This window comes from Capsella rubella, unplaced genomic scaffold (genome assembly GCF_000375325.1).
Source record: "Capsella rubella cultivar Monte Gargano unplaced genomic scaffold, Caprub1_0 scaffold_7, whole genome shotgun sequence".
In the NCBI taxonomy this organism is placed as follows: Eukaryota; Viridiplantae; Streptophyta; class Magnoliopsida; order Brassicales; family Brassicaceae; genus Capsella; species Capsella rubella.
In genome coordinates this window covers 16770762-16791388 of record NW_006238917.1, presented here as the reverse complement: position 1 = coordinate 16791388, position 20627 = coordinate 16770762, and the positions used below count along the sequence as shown (strand labels likewise).

At 34.9% G+C, this 20627-nt stretch overlaps 7 protein-coding genes across 13 annotated transcripts; 5 read left to right on the top strand and 2 right to left on the bottom strand.

Moving 5' to 3' along the window:
• The first annotated feature begins 766 nt into the window (after positions 1-766).
• LOC17880833 (UDP-glucose 6-dehydrogenase 4) lies at positions 767-3031 on the top strand. The gene is made up of 2 exons (XM_006283518.2): positions 767-848; positions 1305-3031. The coding sequence occupies exon 2, from the start codon at positions 1315-1317 to the stop codon at positions 2755-2757; it is 1443 nt and encodes a 480-aa protein (XP_006283580.2). The 5' UTR covers positions 767-848; positions 1305-1314; the 3' UTR covers positions 2758-3031.
• A 929-nt stretch (positions 3032-3960) lies between these two features.
• LOC17878290 lies at positions 3961-5126 on the top strand. 2 transcript variants are annotated; one of them, XM_023779506.1, is made up of 3 exons: positions 3961-4361; positions 4452-4729; positions 5002-5126. In XM_023779506.1, exons 1-2 carry the CDS (start codon positions 3994-3996, stop codon positions 4726-4728), a joined length of 645 nt encoding a protein of 214 aa, XP_023635274.1. In that variant the 5' UTR covers positions 3961-3993; the 3' UTR covers position 4729; positions 5002-5126. The 2 variants fall into 2 exon arrangements, with proteins under 2 accessions (XP_023635274.1, XP_006284516.1); XM_006284454.2 differs by lacking the exon at positions 5002-5126 and having other exon boundaries at positions 4452-4967.
• A 748-nt stretch (positions 5127-5874) lies between these two features.
• Positions 5875-7699, top strand: LOC17878706 (histidine-containing phosphotransfer protein 3). The gene is made up of 6 exons (XM_006284612.2): positions 5875-6160; positions 6740-6870; positions 6962-7033; positions 7125-7196; positions 7277-7349; positions 7427-7699. The coding sequence occupies exons 1-6, from the start codon at positions 6095-6097 to the stop codon at positions 7478-7480; spliced, it is 468 nt and encodes a 155-aa protein (XP_006284674.1). The 5' UTR covers positions 5875-6094; the 3' UTR covers positions 7481-7699.
• An 880-nt stretch (positions 7700-8579) lies between these two features.
• On the top strand, positions 8580-9953 carry LOC17880681 (transcription factor MYB56). The gene is made up of 4 exons (XM_006285430.2): positions 8580-8606; positions 8801-8993; positions 9355-9615; positions 9703-9953. The coding sequence occupies exons 1-4, from the start codon at positions 8580-8582 to the stop codon at positions 9951-9953; spliced, it is 732 nt and encodes a 243-aa protein (XP_006285492.2).
• Positions 9954-10839: 886 nt separating this feature from the next.
• On the top strand, positions 10840-13048 carry LOC17879830 (pentatricopeptide repeat-containing protein At5g39350). The gene has a single exon (XM_006285000.2). It carries the CDS (start codon positions 10840-10842, stop codon positions 12859-12861), a length of 2022 nt encoding a protein of 673 aa, XP_006285062.1. The 3' UTR covers positions 12862-13048.
• On the bottom strand, positions 12924-14703 carry LOC17879761 (EID1-like F-box protein 2). Of its 2 annotated transcripts, none has more exons than XM_023779152.1 (2): positions 14412-14703; positions 12924-13989 (listed from the first exon to the last, which is right to left on the bottom strand). In XM_023779152.1, the coding sequence occupies exon 2, from the start codon at positions 13978-13980 to the stop codon at positions 13231-13233; it is 750 nt and encodes a 249-aa protein (XP_023634920.1). In that variant the 5' UTR covers positions 13981-13989; positions 14412-14703; the 3' UTR covers positions 12924-13230. The 2 variants fall into 2 exon arrangements, with proteins under 2 accessions (XP_023634920.1, XP_006284417.1); XM_006284355.2 differs by having other exon boundaries at positions 14453-14703.
• Positions 14704-16174: 1471 nt separating this feature from the next.
• LOC17880946 (microtubule-associated protein 1B) lies at positions 16175-19649 on the bottom strand. Of its 5 annotated transcripts, none has more exons than XM_023779611.1 (4): positions 19401-19648; positions 18707-18770; positions 16806-18379; positions 16175-16713 (listed from the first exon to the last, which is right to left on the bottom strand). In XM_023779611.1, exon 3 carries the CDS (start codon positions 18347-18349, stop codon positions 16826-16828), a length of 1524 nt encoding a protein of 507 aa, XP_023635379.1. In that variant the 5' UTR covers positions 18350-18379; positions 18707-18770; positions 19401-19648; the 3' UTR covers positions 16175-16713; positions 16806-16825. The 5 variants fall into 5 exon arrangements, with proteins under 5 accessions (XP_023635379.1, XP_023635377.1, XP_023635380.1 ...); XM_023779609.1 differs by having other exon boundaries at positions 19433-19648; XM_023779612.1 differs by lacking the exon at positions 19401-19648 and adding an exon at positions 19297-19315.
• Between the last annotated feature and the right edge of the window lie 978 nt (positions 19650-20627).

Sequence of the window (20627 nt, the reverse complement as noted above, 5' to 3'; positions counted from 1 at the left end):
AAGCTTCCTTATAACAAAATAAAACGATGAGTTTTTGTGGACAAAACTAGTCCAGTAGTCTTGGACATTTGGATATTCGGTTCGGTATAATTTGGTTTTTGATCTTTTTAATTATGAGTTTAAGATCTATTCAGTTTGTTTTAGAGTGTTGGTTCGGTTATAGTACGGTATGTTTTTGGTTTGATTTCAGATCTTAAAAAGAACCGATATAAAACCGAATTATTTTTGGATATTTTTTTGTTTCAGTTATAATAAAAAAAATCGAATATCTTGGAATATTTTAGGTAATTTGGATATTTTTGGGTTTTTTCTGACATTTTTGGTTAAATTTTGGTTCGGGTATATGGGTATTTTGGATTTTGTGGTTTTCTGGATTGGTTATTCAGATATTTCATTTTTACATGTAATTTTTAGTTATTCAGTCCAAAAATAAATCAATATTTTTGGATATATAATTCTATTTTGAATACTCATTCAATTTTTGATTTGGTAATTATTTGGTTTCGGGTTGTTTGGGTATTTAAAATTAAATTTAGTATCTATCCGGTTTTTACATTAATTCGGTTTGTTTCGGTTCGGGTCAGTTTTTTCCCACGACTAGACAAAGCTATATATTGATTAGCCGGCTCGTCGTGCTCGTGCATATCCTTCCGTGGGGAACATGTTACAAGGGCAATACCGTAATTTTCACTAATCATTCCAACGAATTCTCCATTTTACCCTTTTGCGTTTTTAACTGAAAAACTCTTCTATAAACTGTAACGTTTCGTCGTCTTCTTCCTCGTTCCTTCTCCTCCTCACTGCTCTCAAGAGAAAACCAACTTCTTCGCTACGAATCTTCTTCCGAGGTAAAACGTCGATCTCTCTTTACGTTTCTCCGAGTTAACATTTTTCTTATCGCCGATACTGTAAGCTCAAATCTGATCTGATCTCTCTTTTAGAATCGTTTTGATCACTAAACACATCTATCACTCGTTATTTGGAGATCGGTTCTTTTCTTCGTTTTTTGAGTTTTTCTATGGCGGATTCTCGAAATGTATATAGATCCTGTGGTAACCGTGTCCGTTTGAGGTATCCTTTTTGGTTTTTAGGTACCGATTTGTTCAGATTGTGTTTAGATCCGTGTGATTTGACTAGTTTTGGATCATTTTGTGTAGTCTCTTGCTTGCACATTAGGTGTTCGACGTTTTGCTTACTAGTTTATAATCCAGATCTGATCTGTTTTGTTTTTGGGAATTGGAATCTGAGCTTTAATGGTGAAGATCTGTTGTCGTTGTTCATAGATGTGATCTTAATTTTTGCAGAGAGATCAAAATGGTGAAGATCTGTTGTATTGGAGCTGGATATGTAGGTGGACCAACAATGGCAGTGATTGCACTGAAATGTCCTCATATTGAAGTAGCAGTTGTTGATATCTCTGTTCCTAGGATTAATGCTTGGAACAGTGATCAGCTTCCGATTTACGAGCCAGGTCTTGAAGATATTGTTAAGCAGTGCAGAGGGAAGAACCTTTTCTTCAGTACTGATGTGGAGAAACATGTTAGGGAAGCTGATATTGTCTTTGTCTCTGTCAACACACCGACTAAGACAACTGGTCTTGGAGCTGGGAAAGCTGCAGATCTCACTTATTGGGAGAGTGCTGCTCGTATGATCGCGGATGTTTCGGTTTCTGACAAGATTGTGGTTGAGAAATCGACTGTTCCTGTGAAGACAGCTGAAGCTATTGAGAAGATTTTGATGCATAACAGTAAAGGAATCAAGTTCCAGATTCTTTCTAATCCGGAGTTTCTTGCTGAAGGAACTGCAATTGCCGATCTTTTTAACCCTGACCGTGTCTTGATTGGAGGCCGAGAAACACCTGAAGGATTCAAAGCTGTTCAGACACTCAAGGAGGTTTATGCCAATTGGGTTCCTGAAGACCAAATCATCACAACAAATCTCTGGTCTGCTGAGCTTTCTAAGCTAGCTGCAAACGCTTTCTTGGCTCAGAGGATTTCATCAGTCAATGCCATGTCTGCTCTTTGTGAATCCACCGGTGCTGATGTCACTCAAGTGTCTTACGCTGTTGGTACTGATTCAAGAATCGGTTCCAAATTCTTGAACGCCAGTGTTGGATTCGGTGGTTCTTGTTTCCAAAAGGACATTCTTAACCTCGTCTACATCTGTCAATGCAATGGTCTTCCAGAAGTTGCGGAATACTGGAAACAAGTGATCAAGATCAACGATTACCAAAAGAACAGGTTCGTGAACAGAGTCGTCTCTTCCATGTTCAACACTGTCTCCAACAAGAAGGTTGCCATCCTCGGATTCGCATTCAAGAAAGACACAGGCGACACAAGGGAAACACCTGCCATTGATGTCTGTAAAGGTCTGCTAGGAGACAAAGCGCAAATCAGTATCTATGATCCACAAGTCACAGAGGAACAGATTCAGAGAGATCTTTCGATGAAGAAGTTCGATTGGGACCATCCCCTTCACTTGCAGCCAATGAGTCCAACCACAGTGAAACAAGTGAGCGTGACTTGGGACGCATATGAGGCAACAAAAGACGCACACGCGGTCTGTGTTCTGACAGAGTGGGATGAGTTTAAGTCGTTAGATTACCAGAAGATCTACGACAATATGCAGAAACCGGCTTTCATCTTCGACGGAAGAAACGTTCTGAATGTTGACAAGTTAAGAGAGATTGGTTTCATCGTTTACTCCATTGGTAAGCCACTTGACGCATGGCTCAAGGACATGCCTGCCTTTGTCTAATAACAAGACACAAAAAAAAACTGATCTTGTTTTCTTCTTCCTTCAATGTTCGTGTCTTTTTCTTTTTGCTTCATTCTCATATAAGTTTAGTTTCAAGACTCCATTGTCGAAGTCCTGAGGAGTTCATTTTTACATTTTTACATTTTTACAGTGTGTGTTTCTTATGTAAGCTTCTCTCTTAAATGTGTTTGTCAAAAAGACTTTTGTATTCGATGCGGTTTGCAACATTTTTGTTGTTTTCTTAGAAAGGCAATAAAAATAAAGTTTTTTAGTATTCTAATCCCAATTATTGCAGATTTGTGTATTATATAATCTCTTTAGATCGGATCTGCAAAAGACAATATTAAAGTCAATTTAAGATTACCAGACTTGAGTTATAAGTAACCAATTATATGAAGCTTTTAAAGTCATGGCTCCAAGACAAATTCACAATTGTGCATAAGATCTAGTAAGAAGAGTTGTAGTGACTAGTGAGAGAGTGTGTAATGGTGTGAAACGTGGATAGAACATGCGAGTCCGTGCACGTGCATGGTCGCAGAGTAGTTGCTTTGCACGAAATTATTGTAACTCATCAATGCCATATAGCCTAAGTATAATTCAACTCTCACAAAAAAAACTTTATTCATGTTTTTTGAAATGCGGACTTATATATTTTTATTAACATTTTAAAATTTTACACTAAGGTTATATATTACTCACAATAATTTGAGTTCAAAGTCAAACAATCACCATTAAATTTTTATTTTTGTAAAATAAAATTGTTGGACCCTTATTCTATAACAATAGTTTTGGGAATAAATATGTAAAAAACTAATAGAAATTGCACTTTACCAAAAATAAATTCAAATATAGATTTGATACAAAGTTGATAGAATTGGGAAACTTATACAAAAAAATTGCAACACCCCAAAAATACACCCTTTTTTTTATATCAACACGTACATATACATATATAAAAGGTATTTTTTTTTTCTACTATATTTTATGGCTTTTGAATCAAAATTAAATCTTCTTTGATTTTAAAATTTCTTACACTATAATCAAAACTTTAAAACATATCTTATTAAAGGTAATGAATCAATGTATAATGAAAAAAAAATACCAAAAGAAAACAAAAAAAAGATATGCTTGCTATAAATTAACATTGACAAAAAGAATAATAATATCTTGTGTCTGTGTATATAATATATATATTGTTTTCTCTCAATCTTGCTAGAGCTCTTTTGTGTTTCAAGAATGGAGAAAGAAGCACTAGTTCCCAAACTCACCTCTCTATCACGTTCACGTACGCCTTCACTAAAAGAATGTGTGGGGATTTGCCTCGGAACAGTGGCCATCTTGGGCTGGATCGCTTTCCTCATTCTTATAGCTGTTGTCCAGTATGAACATAAAAAAGAAGAAGATAATTATGTGCCAAACGTTACAATACCTTCAATGGATTTCACGGTTCTTAATATAACAACAGAGACTAGCCTTACCGTAAAATGGGATGTATTGGTAAGGCTCCCTAGTGATCTCCCTGGTAGGTTTATGTGTCTCAAAGGAGATTTTAAGTTTTCCATACTATACAAAGGACTAACCATCGCCACTTCATCCATAGAGAGGTTACAACACTTCATCTCTATATATATTAGAATTCTTTTTATCTTCTTGTTTTTTTTTTTTTGTTTAATTCATTTTCTTGAATTTATCAGTTACAATTTGATTCCACGGTGGGCTCAGCTGATTAAGGTTTCATCGATTGCTTCCGAGGACGATATGGACAGTATGACTATGAAATATATGATGGCGGATATTAAGGAGATAGGTGAAATAAGGTTCAGATCGCGGTTGGTACTTCCGGATTGCAGATATGGGACGAGCGGAAAGATGAACTATGCGTGTGATGTAGCCATCTTACGTTTCGAGCCTGGCTCACGGAACAATGCAACTTTGTTTGGAAACCTCCCTATTTGCCGATACCTACGCTAAAGTATATATACTTTTCGTCAATAAGTTTCTTGTTTAATTAGTTTTCCAAATGTAATGTTAGAATTGCTATGATGATATGGATTGGTGTCACTTAATTAGAAGTCATACATATAATAAGCCTAATCATTTCAGTATGTTCCTTTGTTTAAAACATGTGCTAAGCATGCGATGATCTAATACTTAGCGTATAAAACGTGTAATTTAAGACATACTGTATAAGATTTTACGCGTTTACAAGATTTTTTTGGATTCTTAATATCTTCCGGATTGCAGATATGGGACGTACGCAAAGATGAACTATGCGTGTTATGAAGCCATGTTACATATCGAGCCTGGCTCTCAGAGAAATGCAACTTTGTTTGGAAAGCTTTATATTTACCGCTATCTTCTCTAAGTTTTTTTGTTAAGTTTGCCAAATGTTAGTATAATTTAAGTATGTTCCTCTTAAAAATATGATAAGCATGAGATCGACTATCAAATACTTAACGCATAATTTTAGGGGTTACGTTTCGTTTTTTTTTACTTAATTTGAAAGCATGTCGAACAAAAACCTTTAATATATCATATTTTGTTATTTTATGTAATTTTTGTTTTTAGTTTTAAAAAAAAATAGATGGTTCGAAACAAATAATTTGCAAATATCACAAATTATTTTGGATATTCATAATTCCAAATATTCAAAAAATTTAGAATCGAAACAAATCATAAAATCATATATTGCTCGAGACAAAAGCAAATCACAAACACCACAAATTTTTCGAATATTCGGTTTGTACCCAAACTTACCATGTAAAACAACCGTTACTCAAGTTGATCATATATTCGTATGAGTATGTGATTCTCTCTAAAGCTCGATCTAAGACTCAAGAGAATCAAACCGATGTTTTCTTGAGTGTTGTCCACACGGTAAGATAACTTCTCTCTCTATAGAGAATCTTCCAGCTTGGTGTCAGTGGTTCCAATTTCCAAATCCACCAAACGTTGAAAATGTAACTTAAACGCATAGAATGAAATGTATCAATCATTATAATTGTCATGAAATAAAGATGAGAGATTCCATTTTTTCTCATGGCCCAAACCAATGTTTCTCCCTTCCCACTTCTCAAGGTTGTCTTTGTGACAACTAATCATATTCTAATTCTCTTCTCTCTTCTCTGCCCTTTATGGGAATAAAAGTTTTTTTTGTATTTCTTTATTTATTTCTGTTCAGATTTGATGATCTGTAAGAATCTCTCTTTTATTGGGATTGCAATTATCAAAAGTCCAAAACTTTAGCCAAACATACACAAAAATTGCTCCTTTATTTTTTGCATAATCAAAGATCAGAACTTCTTCACAATCCTCCTTCATTCTCTCTGCTTTCGCCATGGACACTCTCATTGCTCAGTTACAGAGACAATTTCGTGATTACACCATTTCTCTCTATCATCAGGTAAGTTTTTGCATCTGCCCTTATAGATTCAGGATTCAAAGTGATTACCTTTTCTTGTGAAGCGAACTTGGATAAAGGCGTCTCCTTTATACAGGAATGACTCTGTACAGTGTTTAGGGTTCTTATTGAAGCTTTTGAATTGGAAATTGGGTTTAGTGTTTGTGTGAAATTGGGTTATGGTCTTCTTCTTTAAAGTTGTCTCCTTTTTAGAGATGGCTCTATACAGTTTCCATGCTTCTTATTGAAGCTTGTATATGAAAATTGGGGATTTTGGGAATTGGGTTTAGTGTTTGTGAAAATGGGTTAGTGTCTCCTTTTGTAGGGATGGTGGCTCTCTAATGGTTTCAGGGTTCTTGTTGAAGCTTGTATTTGGAATTTGGGGATTTTGGGAATTGGGTTTAGTGTTTGTGAAATGGGTTATGGTCTATTGTTTTCAAATTTGTCACCTTTTTAGAGATGGCTCTATACAGTTTTTAGGGTTCTTATTGAAGCTTATGTATTGGAAATTGGGGATTTAAGAATTGGGTTTAGTGTTTATGAAATATGTTTCTGAGGTTCTTTATCTTCTGATTTGTGAAGGGGTTTCTGGATGATCAATTCACTGAATTGAAAAAGCTGCAAGATGAATGTAGTCCTGATTTTGTGGCTGAGGTTGTTACTCTTTTCTTTGAAGATTGTGAGAAGCTTATCAGTAACATGGCTAGAGCTTTGTAAGTGTTTCTTCTTACTTTTCTTTTACTAGTTTTATCATCAAAAGCTAACGTATATTGTTTAATTATTGTTGTTCATATGTATATTCAGAGATCAGACAGGAAATGTTGATTTTAAGCTGGTAGGTTCTAGTGTTCATCAACTCAAAGGTAGTAGCTCAAGGTATGTTTCATCGATCCGTATGATCTCAGTCTTTTTGTTTAATCTTGGATCTAGTCTCCATGAAGAACACTCCTTTCTTGTTTTTATGAAGTGTTGGTGCCAAGAGAGTCAAAGGTCTTTGTGTTACCCTCAAGGAGTGTTGCGACTCTCAGAACTTCGAAGGGTCAGCTTTTTTTTATAGGAGAATCTCATATTTCTTCTATGTTCATTTGATCATTGAGACTAATTGGTAACTTAATACAGGTGTGTGAGATGTTTGCAGCAGGTGGATATCGAATACAAGACACTGAAGGCAAAGCTTCAAGATCTGTTCAATGTGAGTAAAAATGCTATGTGAATTGTGTAAGTTTATGCTTTCAGATTTCGTGAATTATTGTTTTGTTTTTGTTGCAGCTTGAGCAACAGATTGTCCAAGCTGGTGGTAGAATCCCTCAAGTGGATATATAAAAAACTAGACTGGTCGAGAACAGAACAAGCAAAGATGACAATGATGATCCGTTTGCAGTCTTCTTCAAGCACTAATACTCGGATTTGTTGTTTTAGAAGAAAGACTCTTTTAGAATGTGTGGTAAAGAGAGAGGTGATTGTTGTTCATAGATCAGTACTATGTATCTTTTGATATCATCTATTTTGACTCTTGAATCTTGATGGTGATCTTATTCTCAATAGTATATATACAACACAAGAATAATGCTAAAAACATAAACATCATAAGAAGCAGAAAATTCAAGGAGAGTAACAAAAACCCTCACAACTTTGGTTGACTCAAGTCATAACCTATGATTGACCTCCATAAGCACTTTGGCTGACTTGCTCAATTCACATATTTTTTTTTTCGTAGTGACAATGAATTTCAAATGTTTTTTCGTTTTTGTCAATTACACATTAATTAAAATTTTCTTTTACGACTGATAGTCTAATATAGTGGAATTAATTTTCTGATATTAATGTTTAAAATTTTGTTATGTATACAGTAAAACCTCTATAAATTAAAATTTGTTTAATAAGTTCGCAACTTCGCATCGCGACTAACTGACTACTTAACTGCCATTTTCATGATATAAAAACTATCAATATTTTATTTGTGAAAATTATCAAATTTATTATTTTTATTTGTAAAAATTATCAACTTTATTATTTTATTTGTAAAGTTCTAGAAACGGATTGTATGATTTTCTTTCTAAACCTGAAAACAATTTAGAATTAAGTCACATAATCCAAAATGAAAACAATAGTCAAACAAATATATCTTCCAACAACTCTTTTTCAAAAAACTACCAAAAAAATTCAGTCAAAATAGCATATTAACATATTAAGGTAAGGTGTTAAAATAAACACCTTAGAATCCAGTCAAAATTCTTAAAATCCTGTATCACCATTATTGAATGGTAAAAGGTCAAATAAAAAATTTCATTGATATGGTATAAACTTAAATGCAAAATCTACTATAAATCTTAGTACAAGTTTCATCTGGCAATTCACAGTATTAGCTGCGCCGCATTTTTCTGTTTAACTTTAATCAATCCAGGATTCAAGCGTCATAACAATGGAATCTACTCAATCCGCTCTCAAGGTATAAACATATCATATCTTTCTAACTAGTTCAATCACTAATTATGTTATCAACTACTAGAATCATCATTCTTTGTCTTCATCTCATTGACAATTTTGCTATAGATTAAAATGTATAGATCTGTTTGCCCATATTTTCATTGTAACTGAGTTCTTTTTGGTACTCATGTATACGTTTGTGATGTCCATATGAAGAGTCCATCCAATGAGGTTGGAGAAAGCAATGCATCATTGGAAAGGATGAATCGTGAGGAGAAGAACAAGGAGAAAGTGATTTCGTTTAGAGACTTTTGGACGTCTTCAGAGGATATGAAACTCAGGGAGCTTGTTGCTGAATATGGTCCTCGAACCTGGACAAAGATTGCAGAAAAAATACAAGGACGATCAGGTAATTAGATATATGCTTTTCACATTGTTACATCATCGTCAATATGTTACATATATGCCTTGTGGATTTTGGTTTTGTTACATCATGGTCAATATGTTGCATATATGTCTTGTGGATTTTGGTTTTGTTACATCATCGTCACTATGTTACATATATGTCTTGTGGATTGTGGTTTTGTTACATCATCGTCAATATGTTACATATATGTCTTGTGGATTTTGGTTTTGTTATATCATCACTATGTTGCATATATATGTCTTGTGGATTGTGGTTTTGTTACATCATCACTATGTTACATATATGTCTTGTGGTTTTGTTACCGACATAGAGCTTTGGTTTTTTTTTTTTGTGTGTGTTGAAGCTAAGACATGTAGAGCAAGGTGGTTTCGTCATCTTGACCCAGCGATTAGTAAGAAAGCTTTCACTGACAAAGAAGAAGCGATACTACTTGACGGTTATGCAAAACATGGTAACAAGTGGACTTTGATCGCTAAGCATCTCCCTGGAAGAACTGATGAAGCAGTGGTAAACAATTGGACGAGACTCATGAAAAAAAAGAATAGGAAGCCGAAGCAATCTGCTTCTCCTCTTGAAGTCACTACAAACGTCGACACAACAGAAGGTGAGATAGAGATATATAAACATATATACACGACACCATTTAGTTGCAGAGTCTTGTCATGATGTTTTGATTGTGTGGTTTTTACAGATAGTGCAAGTGAACTCACAGATCAAGCAATGCAATACTCATCAGCTCTTCATTATGGCTTACCTATCATGTATGCAGTTCCCTTGGCAATGGCTGCACCACATGTGTCCATGGCCATTTTCCAACCATCATCATCATCAAATGCAGTTGATACAATGGAGACCGAACACATCGAGACCAAGATACCACCGAAGTTTATCGATTTTCTCGGAGTTGAAGAGAGTGTTAAAGTCAAAGAGGAAACAGCATGAGAACTTTTGATTAGTAAACCTTAATTATTACATATGATGTCATTTTGAGACATTAACAAACCAATGTTGCATTTTCATAATTATTATATTTCAATGTATTTTTGTTTTTTCCTTCAAATTTTCAGTTTCAGAAGATTAAAATATAGTTCATGGTAAATCACAAGAATTTCTGAGCTTCACTATAAAACTGAATCTACTAACTATAAATTCTGAGGGTATATAAAAGTTAATAATATAGGTTCAAAAGTAAATCATTTTCTCTTAAAAGAATAGGTATAGATATTCAAATTTAGGCTTAAATAATCATCGGTTATCAACAAAATTATTTAGATATATAAATTATATTCATTATTCAGAATCAAATTAAAACGTATGAACAATTAAAGATATTTATTTTAACATGAGAAAATCTCAATCTAGTCACAAATTTGAAAACCTAGATGTATACTTATAGGTTCACAAAAAAAATTTATATATATATATATTTTTTTTGACATCATTACAAATTCTACGTCTCTCGAACCCAAATCTGCTGAAAAGATAATAGAGGTGAGAACCACTAGCGCACTTGCTCTAAGAAGTTGTATACTTGACGTTCAATATTTAAAATTTAAAGTACATAAAATCCATTACGTAAAAATAAATTGATTCATCTATAAAAAGATAAATTATCTATAATTGTTTCGTAAAGATATTTTGTTGTAATTAAAGGGTTTATTTTGCCAAAATATAGATAATGTGAGGCTCGTTTTGAAATTTTCACTAAAATGAGGAGAAGAAAACGTCACGCAGTTTTCATTGCAAATTATAATCCGGCACGCACTTTGATCTGCTTTTAAACAAACGCGACCCAATTAGAGTTGTTGACAACAATCGTGTTTTTTAAATGAGCCAAGTCTTGCGCAGAGCTAAACACGCACTTAGCGTCAAGCGATACCAATCTCTCTTGAATCAGTATGCAGCGACTCAGTCAATCTCCAAAACCAAGGCTTTACACTGCCACGTCATCACCGGAGGTCAAATCTCCGGCCACATTACGTCGACTCTCTCCGTGACTTATGCTTTATGTGGTCACATTGCTTATGCACGGAAGCTGTTCGAGGAAATGCCTCAAAGCTCTTTGCTTTCTTATAACATTGTTATAAGAATGTACGTGCGTGATGGATTGTATCATGACGCGGTTGATGTGTTCATTAGGATGGTTAGTGAGGGAACTAAGTGTGTTCCTGATGGTTATACGTACCCTTTTGTTGCTAAAGCTGCTGGAGAGTTGAAATCGATGAAATTAGGGTTGGTAGTTCATGGGAGGATCTTGAGGAGTTGGTTTGGTACTGATAAGTATGTGCAGAACGCGTTGTTGGCTATGTATATGAATCTTGGGAGGGTTGAAATGGCGAGGATGGTGTTTGATGTGATGCAGAACCGAGATGTGATCTCGTGGAACACGATGATTAGTGGGTATTATAGGAATGGGTATATGAATGATGCTTTGATGATCTTTGATTGGATGGTTAATGAAGGTATTGATCCTGACCATGCCACAATTGTTTCCATGTTGCCTGTTTGTGGTCACTTGAAGGATTTGGAAATGGGAAGAAATGTTCATAAATTGGTGGAAGAGAAGCGGTTAGGGGATAAAATAGAGGTGAAGAATGCGTTGGTGAACATGTACTTGAAATGTAGTCGAATGGATGAGGCGAGATTTGTCTTTGACAGGATGGAGCATAGGGATGTGATCACATGGACTTGTATGATTAATGGATATACAGAAGATGGGGATTTGAATAATGCTTTAGAGTTGTGTAGATTAATGCAGTTTGAAGGTGTAAGACCTAATGTTGTTACTATAGCCTCTCTTGTTTCGGCATGTGGTGATGCTTTGAAGCTGAATGATGGTAAATGTTTGCATGGTTGGGCAGTAAGGCAAAAGGTTTATTCTGATTTGATAATGGAAACATCTTTGATCAGCATGTATGCTAAATGCAATCGCATAGACCTCTGCTTTAAAGTATTTTCAGGGGCTTCAAAAAGCCATACTGGTCCTTGGAGTGCAATTATTGCTGGTTGTGTACAGAATGAACTTGTAAGGGACGCGTTACATCTGTTCAAATGGATGCGACGGGAAGATGTAGAACCCAACATTGCTACATTAAACAGTCTCCTTCCAGCATATGCAACTTTGGCAGATTTGCGCCAAGCAATGAATATCCATTGCTATCTAACCAAAACCGGGTTTATGTCAAGCCTTGATGCTGCTACAGGGCTGGTTCATGTTTACTCAAAGTGTGGAACTTTGGAATCCGCTCACAAGATATTCAATGGAATCCAGGAGAAACACAAGAGCAAAGATGTAGTTCTATGGGGTGCTTTAATATCTGGCTATGGGATGCACGGTGATGGTCATAACGCATTGCTAGTTTTCATGGAAATGGTTCAGTCTGGTGTGATGCCAAACGAAATCACGTTTACCTCTGCCTTAAACGCTTGTAGTCATTCCGGTTTAGTTGAAGAAGGCGTGACGTTATTTAGGTTTATGCTTGAACATTATAAATCGGTCGCTCGATCAAACCATTACACTTGCATCGTTGATCTCCTTGGTCGAGCAGGTCGGTTAGACGAAGCTTATAGTGTCATTACAACAATTCCATTTGAACCGACCTCAACTGTTTGGGGTGCATTGCTTGCTGCTTGTGTCATGCACGAGAATGTCCAGCTTGGAGAAATTGCAGCAAACAAGCTGTTTGAGCTTGAGCCAGAGAACACGGGGAATTACGTGCTGTTGGCAAATATGTATGGAGCTTTAGGACGATGGAAAGATATGGAGAAGGTGAGAAACATGATGGAGGATGTTGGATTGAGAAAGAAACCTGGTCATAGCACAGTCGAGATGAGAAGTAATTTAGGTTGATATAGTATGAGAGATTCAAAGAAGAGATTCCTAGATAATTTTTTTGGTCAAATGATCATGAATGTAACAGAAATATATGTGTCTATTACAATTTGCAAGTGTTGTTCATACATATACATGGACGAAATCAACAAATGGTTTGTAAATGCACAACAATGATAGATTGAGAATCTGAAACCGTTAACTCTCTCTTCGTTGAACCTTGTAAACCTTCAGCTCATGACACACTTCACAGTTTCACACCAACTCTGTGCAAAGTGATGATTCCCAAAGTCTAGCAACAACAATTCACCAGTAACATAGAAACAACTTTTAACCAGAGCTTCAAGCTTTTCCTGCAAAGGAAAACGCAAGGTCGAACTTTTCCAATCACTGAAACTCTGTAGCCCCTTCAGAATCAGACAGGGGTAAGAGTGTACAAACTCCAAGCATATGCCCATTGAGGCACACATAATACTCAATGCTATCTTCATAAGCGCCCAATCTACAGCTAGCACTTTGTGGTATCATTTTCGCCTGAAGCATACTCCACAGCTTCGCTTTGCAATACGGACAAACTTCTGTGGGATGAAATGGTGTCCCTTTCTTAATAAGCAACTTCCTCACCTTTGACATTGAAAACGATTTAAAAATCCCGCGGAAGAATCCCAAATCACCATCTTCTCCTTGATCCAGATGTTCACAAGGATCAGAAACATAGAGAATATCATCAGTTCGACATTGGGCAGGAAGGAAGCTCCTTCCTGATGTTCTAGAGAAACGGGTTCTATGAACAAAATGACCGGGAATTTGAAAATCGTTAAATAGTCCACCTTTGCTTGAACCTGAGCAGTAAATCAAAAGTTTCCCAAGTGCTCTCCAACTCCCATCAACACTATGGCTACCACTAGATTGAAGGTCACACATCATCTTAGGCGCTCTAGCTCGGCAGAACTCTTTCCACAGCAACCGCTTTGCCATATCATCAAACCATTTACAAACACAAGACAGAGTCGCGATTACATTAGGATTCCAGTTCAGATGCTGAACCATAAGAAACAATACTTCTTCGCTAAGATGTCCTTTCGTGCAATGACAAGTCGCCGAGTGAATGCAACGGTATTGCTTCGCTATAATCATTTCCTCCACCTAGCAAAACAAACAAATCAAGCAAAACCAATCTTAGGCTAAGATAAATATCATACAGTATACAACCACACAAGTTGCAGTTTTTCAATGAACAAATGCATTAAGTTAAGCAAAAACACTTTAACTAAGTTGTAAAGCTGACCAAATCATGACCTCAAATTCAACATCAGTGACTATAAAAACTAAACCCAAATCAAAGATACATTCTTTATAGATATATAAAACAGCTATGCAATCAAATTAATTCATACATAGGTCAACCAAAATAAAGTAAAAATAGGACCTTTAAAGATACCCACAAACCAAAATCAAAATACTAAGTAAGAATCATCAATCAATACAAATTGACATAAAGTCCGACAAAACCAATGAAGACCCTAACCCCAAAGATGACTAAAGAAAGAACCTTATCAATTTCTTACAATGTGAAAAGATCTTCTTAGGAACAGAATCAATCACTCACCTTAGTTCACACCCCAAATCTGTGTATCTTCCCCCAAAAGAACCAAAGAGCTTAATAAAGTTCGAAACTTTTGAGATTTTAGGGTTTTTGCTCTAAGGAGAACACAAAATCTGACCAAAAAAGAGAAAGGAGAAAAAGTAAAGGTTCAACATTTCAAGTAATACAGCTAATTCCAGCAATACCCAGAAAAGAATTTTTGATGAGCAAATGCATGCAAATTGCAAAAGAATCGAGAAGAAGCAGCAAATCTGCTTTGTTTCCTAAATTTTTTTAATTTTTCGATTATTTTTATATTTTCTATGTAAATTTGTCTGAGCGAGTCTGAGACATGTTCCGGTACGGTAAGGTGTATGTACGGTGTAGCTACTCTGTTTTAATTGGATGAAGCTGATCTTACTTCGAGAAGAGTTGGTGTCTTGGTGACTACAGAAGTCCGTTATGTTTGCCCGTTAACGGGAACGGCGCGTTAGTTTTTTTTTTTTTTTTTAATTTTTTTTTTAAAAATTATTGGGTTTTATTTTTAATTATCATTATTTGGTATTTTAAATTAGTGGAAAGTTGATTAACTTCACCTTCTTTTGTTTTCTGGTATTACTATCAATGTTAAGTATTTAACTTCATACATACGGTGTTGAAATTATTTGATAGAAAATTACAAATTCAAGTAATGATTTTAAACAAGATTAAAATTTGACAAAAACTTGATAGATGATGGATGTGTAATTAGCCTCATATTGCTAGTGAAAAATATATAAACGTATATATTTTCTGTAACTTTTTTATTTTTTTTAAAGAACATTGCTGGAAAAAAAGATTAAACATGTTACCTTACACGTAAACTATCACTGGATATGTCGAGTTTGCTTCAACAACCGAAGACTTATCAAAAACTAACTTCAAAGTTCTATTAGATGTTGAAGTCTCTCTTTTTACAGTCTTCAGGGAATCCGATTCTATCACTAAATCGAATAAAGACATATAATTGGAAGAAATTCAAACAGAGAAATATAATAGTAACCAAAGACACTCTTTGTGTACTTGATGTACTTGGTGAAGACATTGGTTATAACGATAAAGAATAAAAAGTACTAAAAACATTGGTTTATGATTTTCTCATTTTTATGATTAATGTATAATAGTAAATCATAAGTAATATATAGTAGCAAGTCACAATAGTTGTATAAATTAATTATCAATGAGTAAATTTTATTAGATGTCTGGGAAGATTTGACGCATAACCCCTAACAATTTTTTTTAATGAATTTCTGTAGTTTGAAAAAAGAAAAAACATAAAATATATTACATATAGTGAGTATTATTTATTTTTCTTCATAGTATGTGCAAAATTATGGTCTTTCATAACTAGTATCAAATCCTAGGTGCATTATGACCATATGTCTAACTCCACATTGCTTCCGCCATATTTTTTTTTTCAGCAAGTTGTTTTGAGTGGTACATGATTAGATCAAATCTAGCTCGACTAAGAGGTTTGAATGTGTGTTCTTTAAAATTGTGGTTATTACCATGTCAAACAATATAACAAATTTTCTATTCCTTTTACCGAGTACAACTTCAATGTTATCACACAAACCAAATCAACATGACAATCCCAAGTGATGCGAAATGATCCCATATTAAAATTCCAAAATGTGTTAACATGTATGTATATGTGGCTACTCTTGCTAAGCTCAAATTTGGAAGAAGGTAATGCTAAAGAAAACATGAGAGAAGTAGATTATGTGTCATTAACAACAATAAATTTGGTTTTTTTTGGATCATTACTTAAAGTGAGGTCCGATTCTCTAAATGTTTTTTGAGAAAATCTTCAGGCAAAAAGATGAGCTTCAAGAAGACAGTTCTCCTTCTTCGGTTATGCGGCTTATGCCTCCAAGCCCAAATGATCTAGCGGCAAGTGTTCTTTAACAAGCTCCTTTTGTTCACAAACCAGTAAGGACCAGTTTTATGCAAAACCAGAAAAACACAGTTTACTGTCTGCTTAGTGATTTCTCTTAACAAGAAGACAAAAAGCAACAACAAATGTATGAAAACAGACTAGAATTTTTCTATACAAACTGAATTATATAAACCGAGAACCAAAACCAAACACAACCCCAAATCCATCAATTATTATTCACAAAAGCATCAATATCGATGTTTGGCTGAGACATATCCTTATAACTTTGTATGAACTATGAAGCATCAATCTTCTTTAAAGTTCAGCAAACCGAAACGATTCAAACCGGCTCAATCTAGATTAGTTTCTGCAGATCAACACAAAACCAAAACCAAATCAACTACTTCTAGAAATAAAAGATTTAATGGTTCAAGCTGTGCTCATGCTCAATGCACATACCAGAGAGTTAGCAGGAAGGTTTAAGATTCTTGAAGAGAAATGACTGTTTCGAAAGCACCAACCAAAGCTTTAACTTTGCTTTTACGAGCTTCCACGAGCTTACTCGCTGTTTCTTCAATGACATTGTTGAATAGTCCCTGTGCATCTTTCTCTTGAACATCTTGATGCCTCAACACAACCTTTTCACCATTCTCATCGACTTCTTCTTCTTTGATATCTTCCCTCTTCTTAAAGCTTCTCCTTACTTGTGCATCTTGTGCTTTGTCTTCCCCAAGACCTCTTCCCTTTCTAAACTTGAGCTTCCTTGCACTCTCACCCGCAGCATCAGCATCCACAACTTTTCCTCTTCGGAAACGTAACTTATGAGCAGCTTCATCTGCAGAATCACCCTCCTTTCTCGTCGCTCTTGGCTTCTTCTCTCCATTGGACATTTCGATCTCTTCTCCAGCGCTCTCAGCCTCATTGCTTCCTGAAGTGTATTCATACTCCTCTGTTTCTGAAACAGTACACTCATCATCTTTTGGAGTTGATTGGGTCGGTGGAAGAGGAGGAAGAACAGGTTCAACCAAGCCCTGCTGATTCTGATCGTTTTCAGAGAGGACCTTGCTAGTTGTTTCCATTTCAACAACGTGCAATGTTTTCTCCTCCACTGGATAATCATCTAACTGCTTATTAGATTCATCAGTACGATTCACGGATCTTGGTTTCTGATTTTGTCGAGAAGAAGAGGAAGATGCAGCCTTTAAACTCTGACTCTTTCTCAAGCTTGAATTTCCGGCTACTCTTACCGAAAATCTTGGAGAAAGCGAAGCTCTTGGAGTCACTGGAACTTTCTTTGAAACAACTCTAGAAGATACTGCTGCTGTCTTTATCTTTGTATCTTCGTCTTTCCCTCCACTTTTTGCCCCCATTTTGGGTTTCAGAACTGGTGAAGCAACAACTTTTTCAAGGATTACTTTAGATTTTGATGTTGCTAGTGCTGAAAAAGATTTCTTCAAGACTTTCGACTTCAGGGCATCAACATTTCCAGATGAGCGAGATCCCGAATCTGGTGAAGGCTTAAGTTTGGAACTTAATGTTGTTTTCTTCTTCATCTGCTTCACAGGAGTTTCATCACCAGATGATATTATCAATACTTCTGGCTTCTTCCTCCCATTAGAGACACCAGTCACTTGATACTTCACAACCTCTCTTTTAACTACCTCAGAAGAATCATCAGTAACCTTGTTTTTCTCCCCTTCCATCACCTTCTTCTTCAATTTAGAAGAACTCGGCTTCAAAGTTTCATTCAAATCATCATCAAGAGCTTTCTTGAAGATCTTTCTAGTAGTCGAACGCCATGGTTTCTCCACAGGTATCTCCCTCTTCCCGTACTTGCACAAATCATGACACGAACCAGTCGATGCTCTGAGGTAACGAGGGATCTCTTTCACCTTAGACTTTGAACCCATTCCCTTCCCTGTAGAGTCTCCTCTCAGGTTATAACCCTCTTCCTTATTCATCATTTCAGGCGTTCCACATGTTTTCACAGCATCTTCATCCATCAAATAACACCACAAACAGACAACAACAACCTGTTCATAATTTAAGACATAGACACCAAACAAAACATCATCGTTACTTCATATATATACAGACAAGAGAAAGGTTTAATTTTTGTATCTTCGTGATTTAAAGAGTTGACAACTCAAGAAAAAAACACAACAAATCAGTGAAGAGATTAAACACAAGAACCCCTAACAGAAAACTAAATAAAAACTCAAACTTTGAGCCATAAAAACACAGACTAAAAATAGGAAATGCCATAAGATAAACAAGCAAACAACAATATTTATTCAATCCACCACAAGATGCCAAAAACTAAACTCTGTTATTAGCACTGAAAAGCAAAGAACATATACCTATAAAAAGATCTCAAATTTAGCTCAGCAGACTTGGCTTCTCTTGGTTATCAAAAGAACAAATCTGATACACAAACAAAGCAGAGAGAGAATAAGATATAACTTCAACAACATGTAAAAACAGAGAATTTATTCGAAAAAATGTAAACAAACAAATGTCATAAATGCAACGTAGCTTCAAGGATTCTCTAGTTTACAAAATCCCAAAAGGAATCACCTATAAAGCAATGCTTCATCTTAAAGCATTCACCTTTTCCTTATAAACATCACCAAACCCAAGAAAAATAAGCACAACAAGATCCATACTTTACGTTTCTATTGAAAAAAAAAATCAGATTGTGTAAACAAACACAAACCCATTTCCTCACTTTAACCAAATCCAAATTCCAAAACTAAACAAAACCTCAAAATTGTAAGAAACCATTCACATTCCCAATCAAAACTGGCTTGCACGAACAGAAACAAATCCATTTACTCACATTAACCAAATCCCAATTCCAAAAATAAACAAAACCTCAAAATTGAAAGAGAAAACATTCACATTACCAATCAAAACGACAAGATCATCATGATCTCAAATAATTTTTCACCTTTTCTCAGAACTGGTTCAATAGAATAAAGTAAAAGACTTTTTTTCCTCCAAAGTCAAAGACTTTATCAATGGTGAATTCAGAAAACATAAAAAAGCTGAAACCTTTTCTTCTGGGTCGGTGTTTGTTTACTTACTTCTCCAAGATCGTGCAAAGGACTCAAAAAGATTGGTTTTTTTCTTTTATTTTCTTTGTGACGTTGAGTGGTGTGGTGGGGTGGGGTGAGGAGCTTTGTCTTCTCCAATTTCGCTTTCCGCGTTCGTCGCAGAATCAAGAGAGAGAGATCGTATTTAATGGTAATTTGTGTGCACCTCTCCTAGATTTTAGAGAAGCACAAAGGTCGTGGCGTGGGGTTTTTATTATAATGGTACGGAACTCTTACTTTTTCATCACATGGTTCGGTTTAGTTTGGTTTTAGTATTCTATAACCGGATCTAAACCGGTTAAGGACTTTTATTTGTGTTAAGGAAATTAATTGAATTGGAAAGAATTTGGGGGTTTTCTATTGGAAGGGTTATTTATTGGCTTATTGGATTTGAAAATTAAGTGTTAGTATTCAATTTATTACTTTCCCAGTTTCATTTAATATTAGTTTACATTTAATCTTACTTTAGTTTTTTTAGTGACTATTGTCATTTGAAATAAACTTAATAAATTTTCATTGTAAAGAACTAAATATAGACCTTTAATTTTAGCTGTCATTTGAATAGAATTTCAATTTAATGTAAAGAACTAAATATAAAACCTTTTTTAAGGGTGTTTTGAAAATTCATTCACGTACATACTTTTAGAATTAAGATTTAAAGTAATAATCAGAAGTTTTCTTAGCCAAAAAAAAAAAGAAAGAAGAAGAAGTAATAATTAGAAGAAATATACTGTAATTATGAAATTAAATCATTATGGATTGACATTGAGTGTGATTTTTTCTTTTTTCTGTCACATATATTTAGTGATTTTTGTTTGACAGAATCTAATCTAACCAAACAAAGAAAGAAAGACATGGTTGTAAACTTTAAATTGTGAGAAGAGCCACTTATGGAGTTTATAATCTAAAATTTGAAATTTGTTTATAATTTTTTTACAAATGATTAAAAATTGTAAACAAAACTCAACCATTTGATTTTATTCAACGCTAACCGAAACATTATTTGAGTAAGCCATTACGAGTCTCCCCTATAACATTTTCATTGGAGGAATAAAAAGTCAGTTTTGAAAAACAATGTATATTGAATAATGATTAATGAGTGGTCGGTTTCTAAATTAATACTATCTCCAACTTCAAGCAATCTTTTACCTTTTTCAAAGGTTCTCTGACATCGGCAAATTAAAAA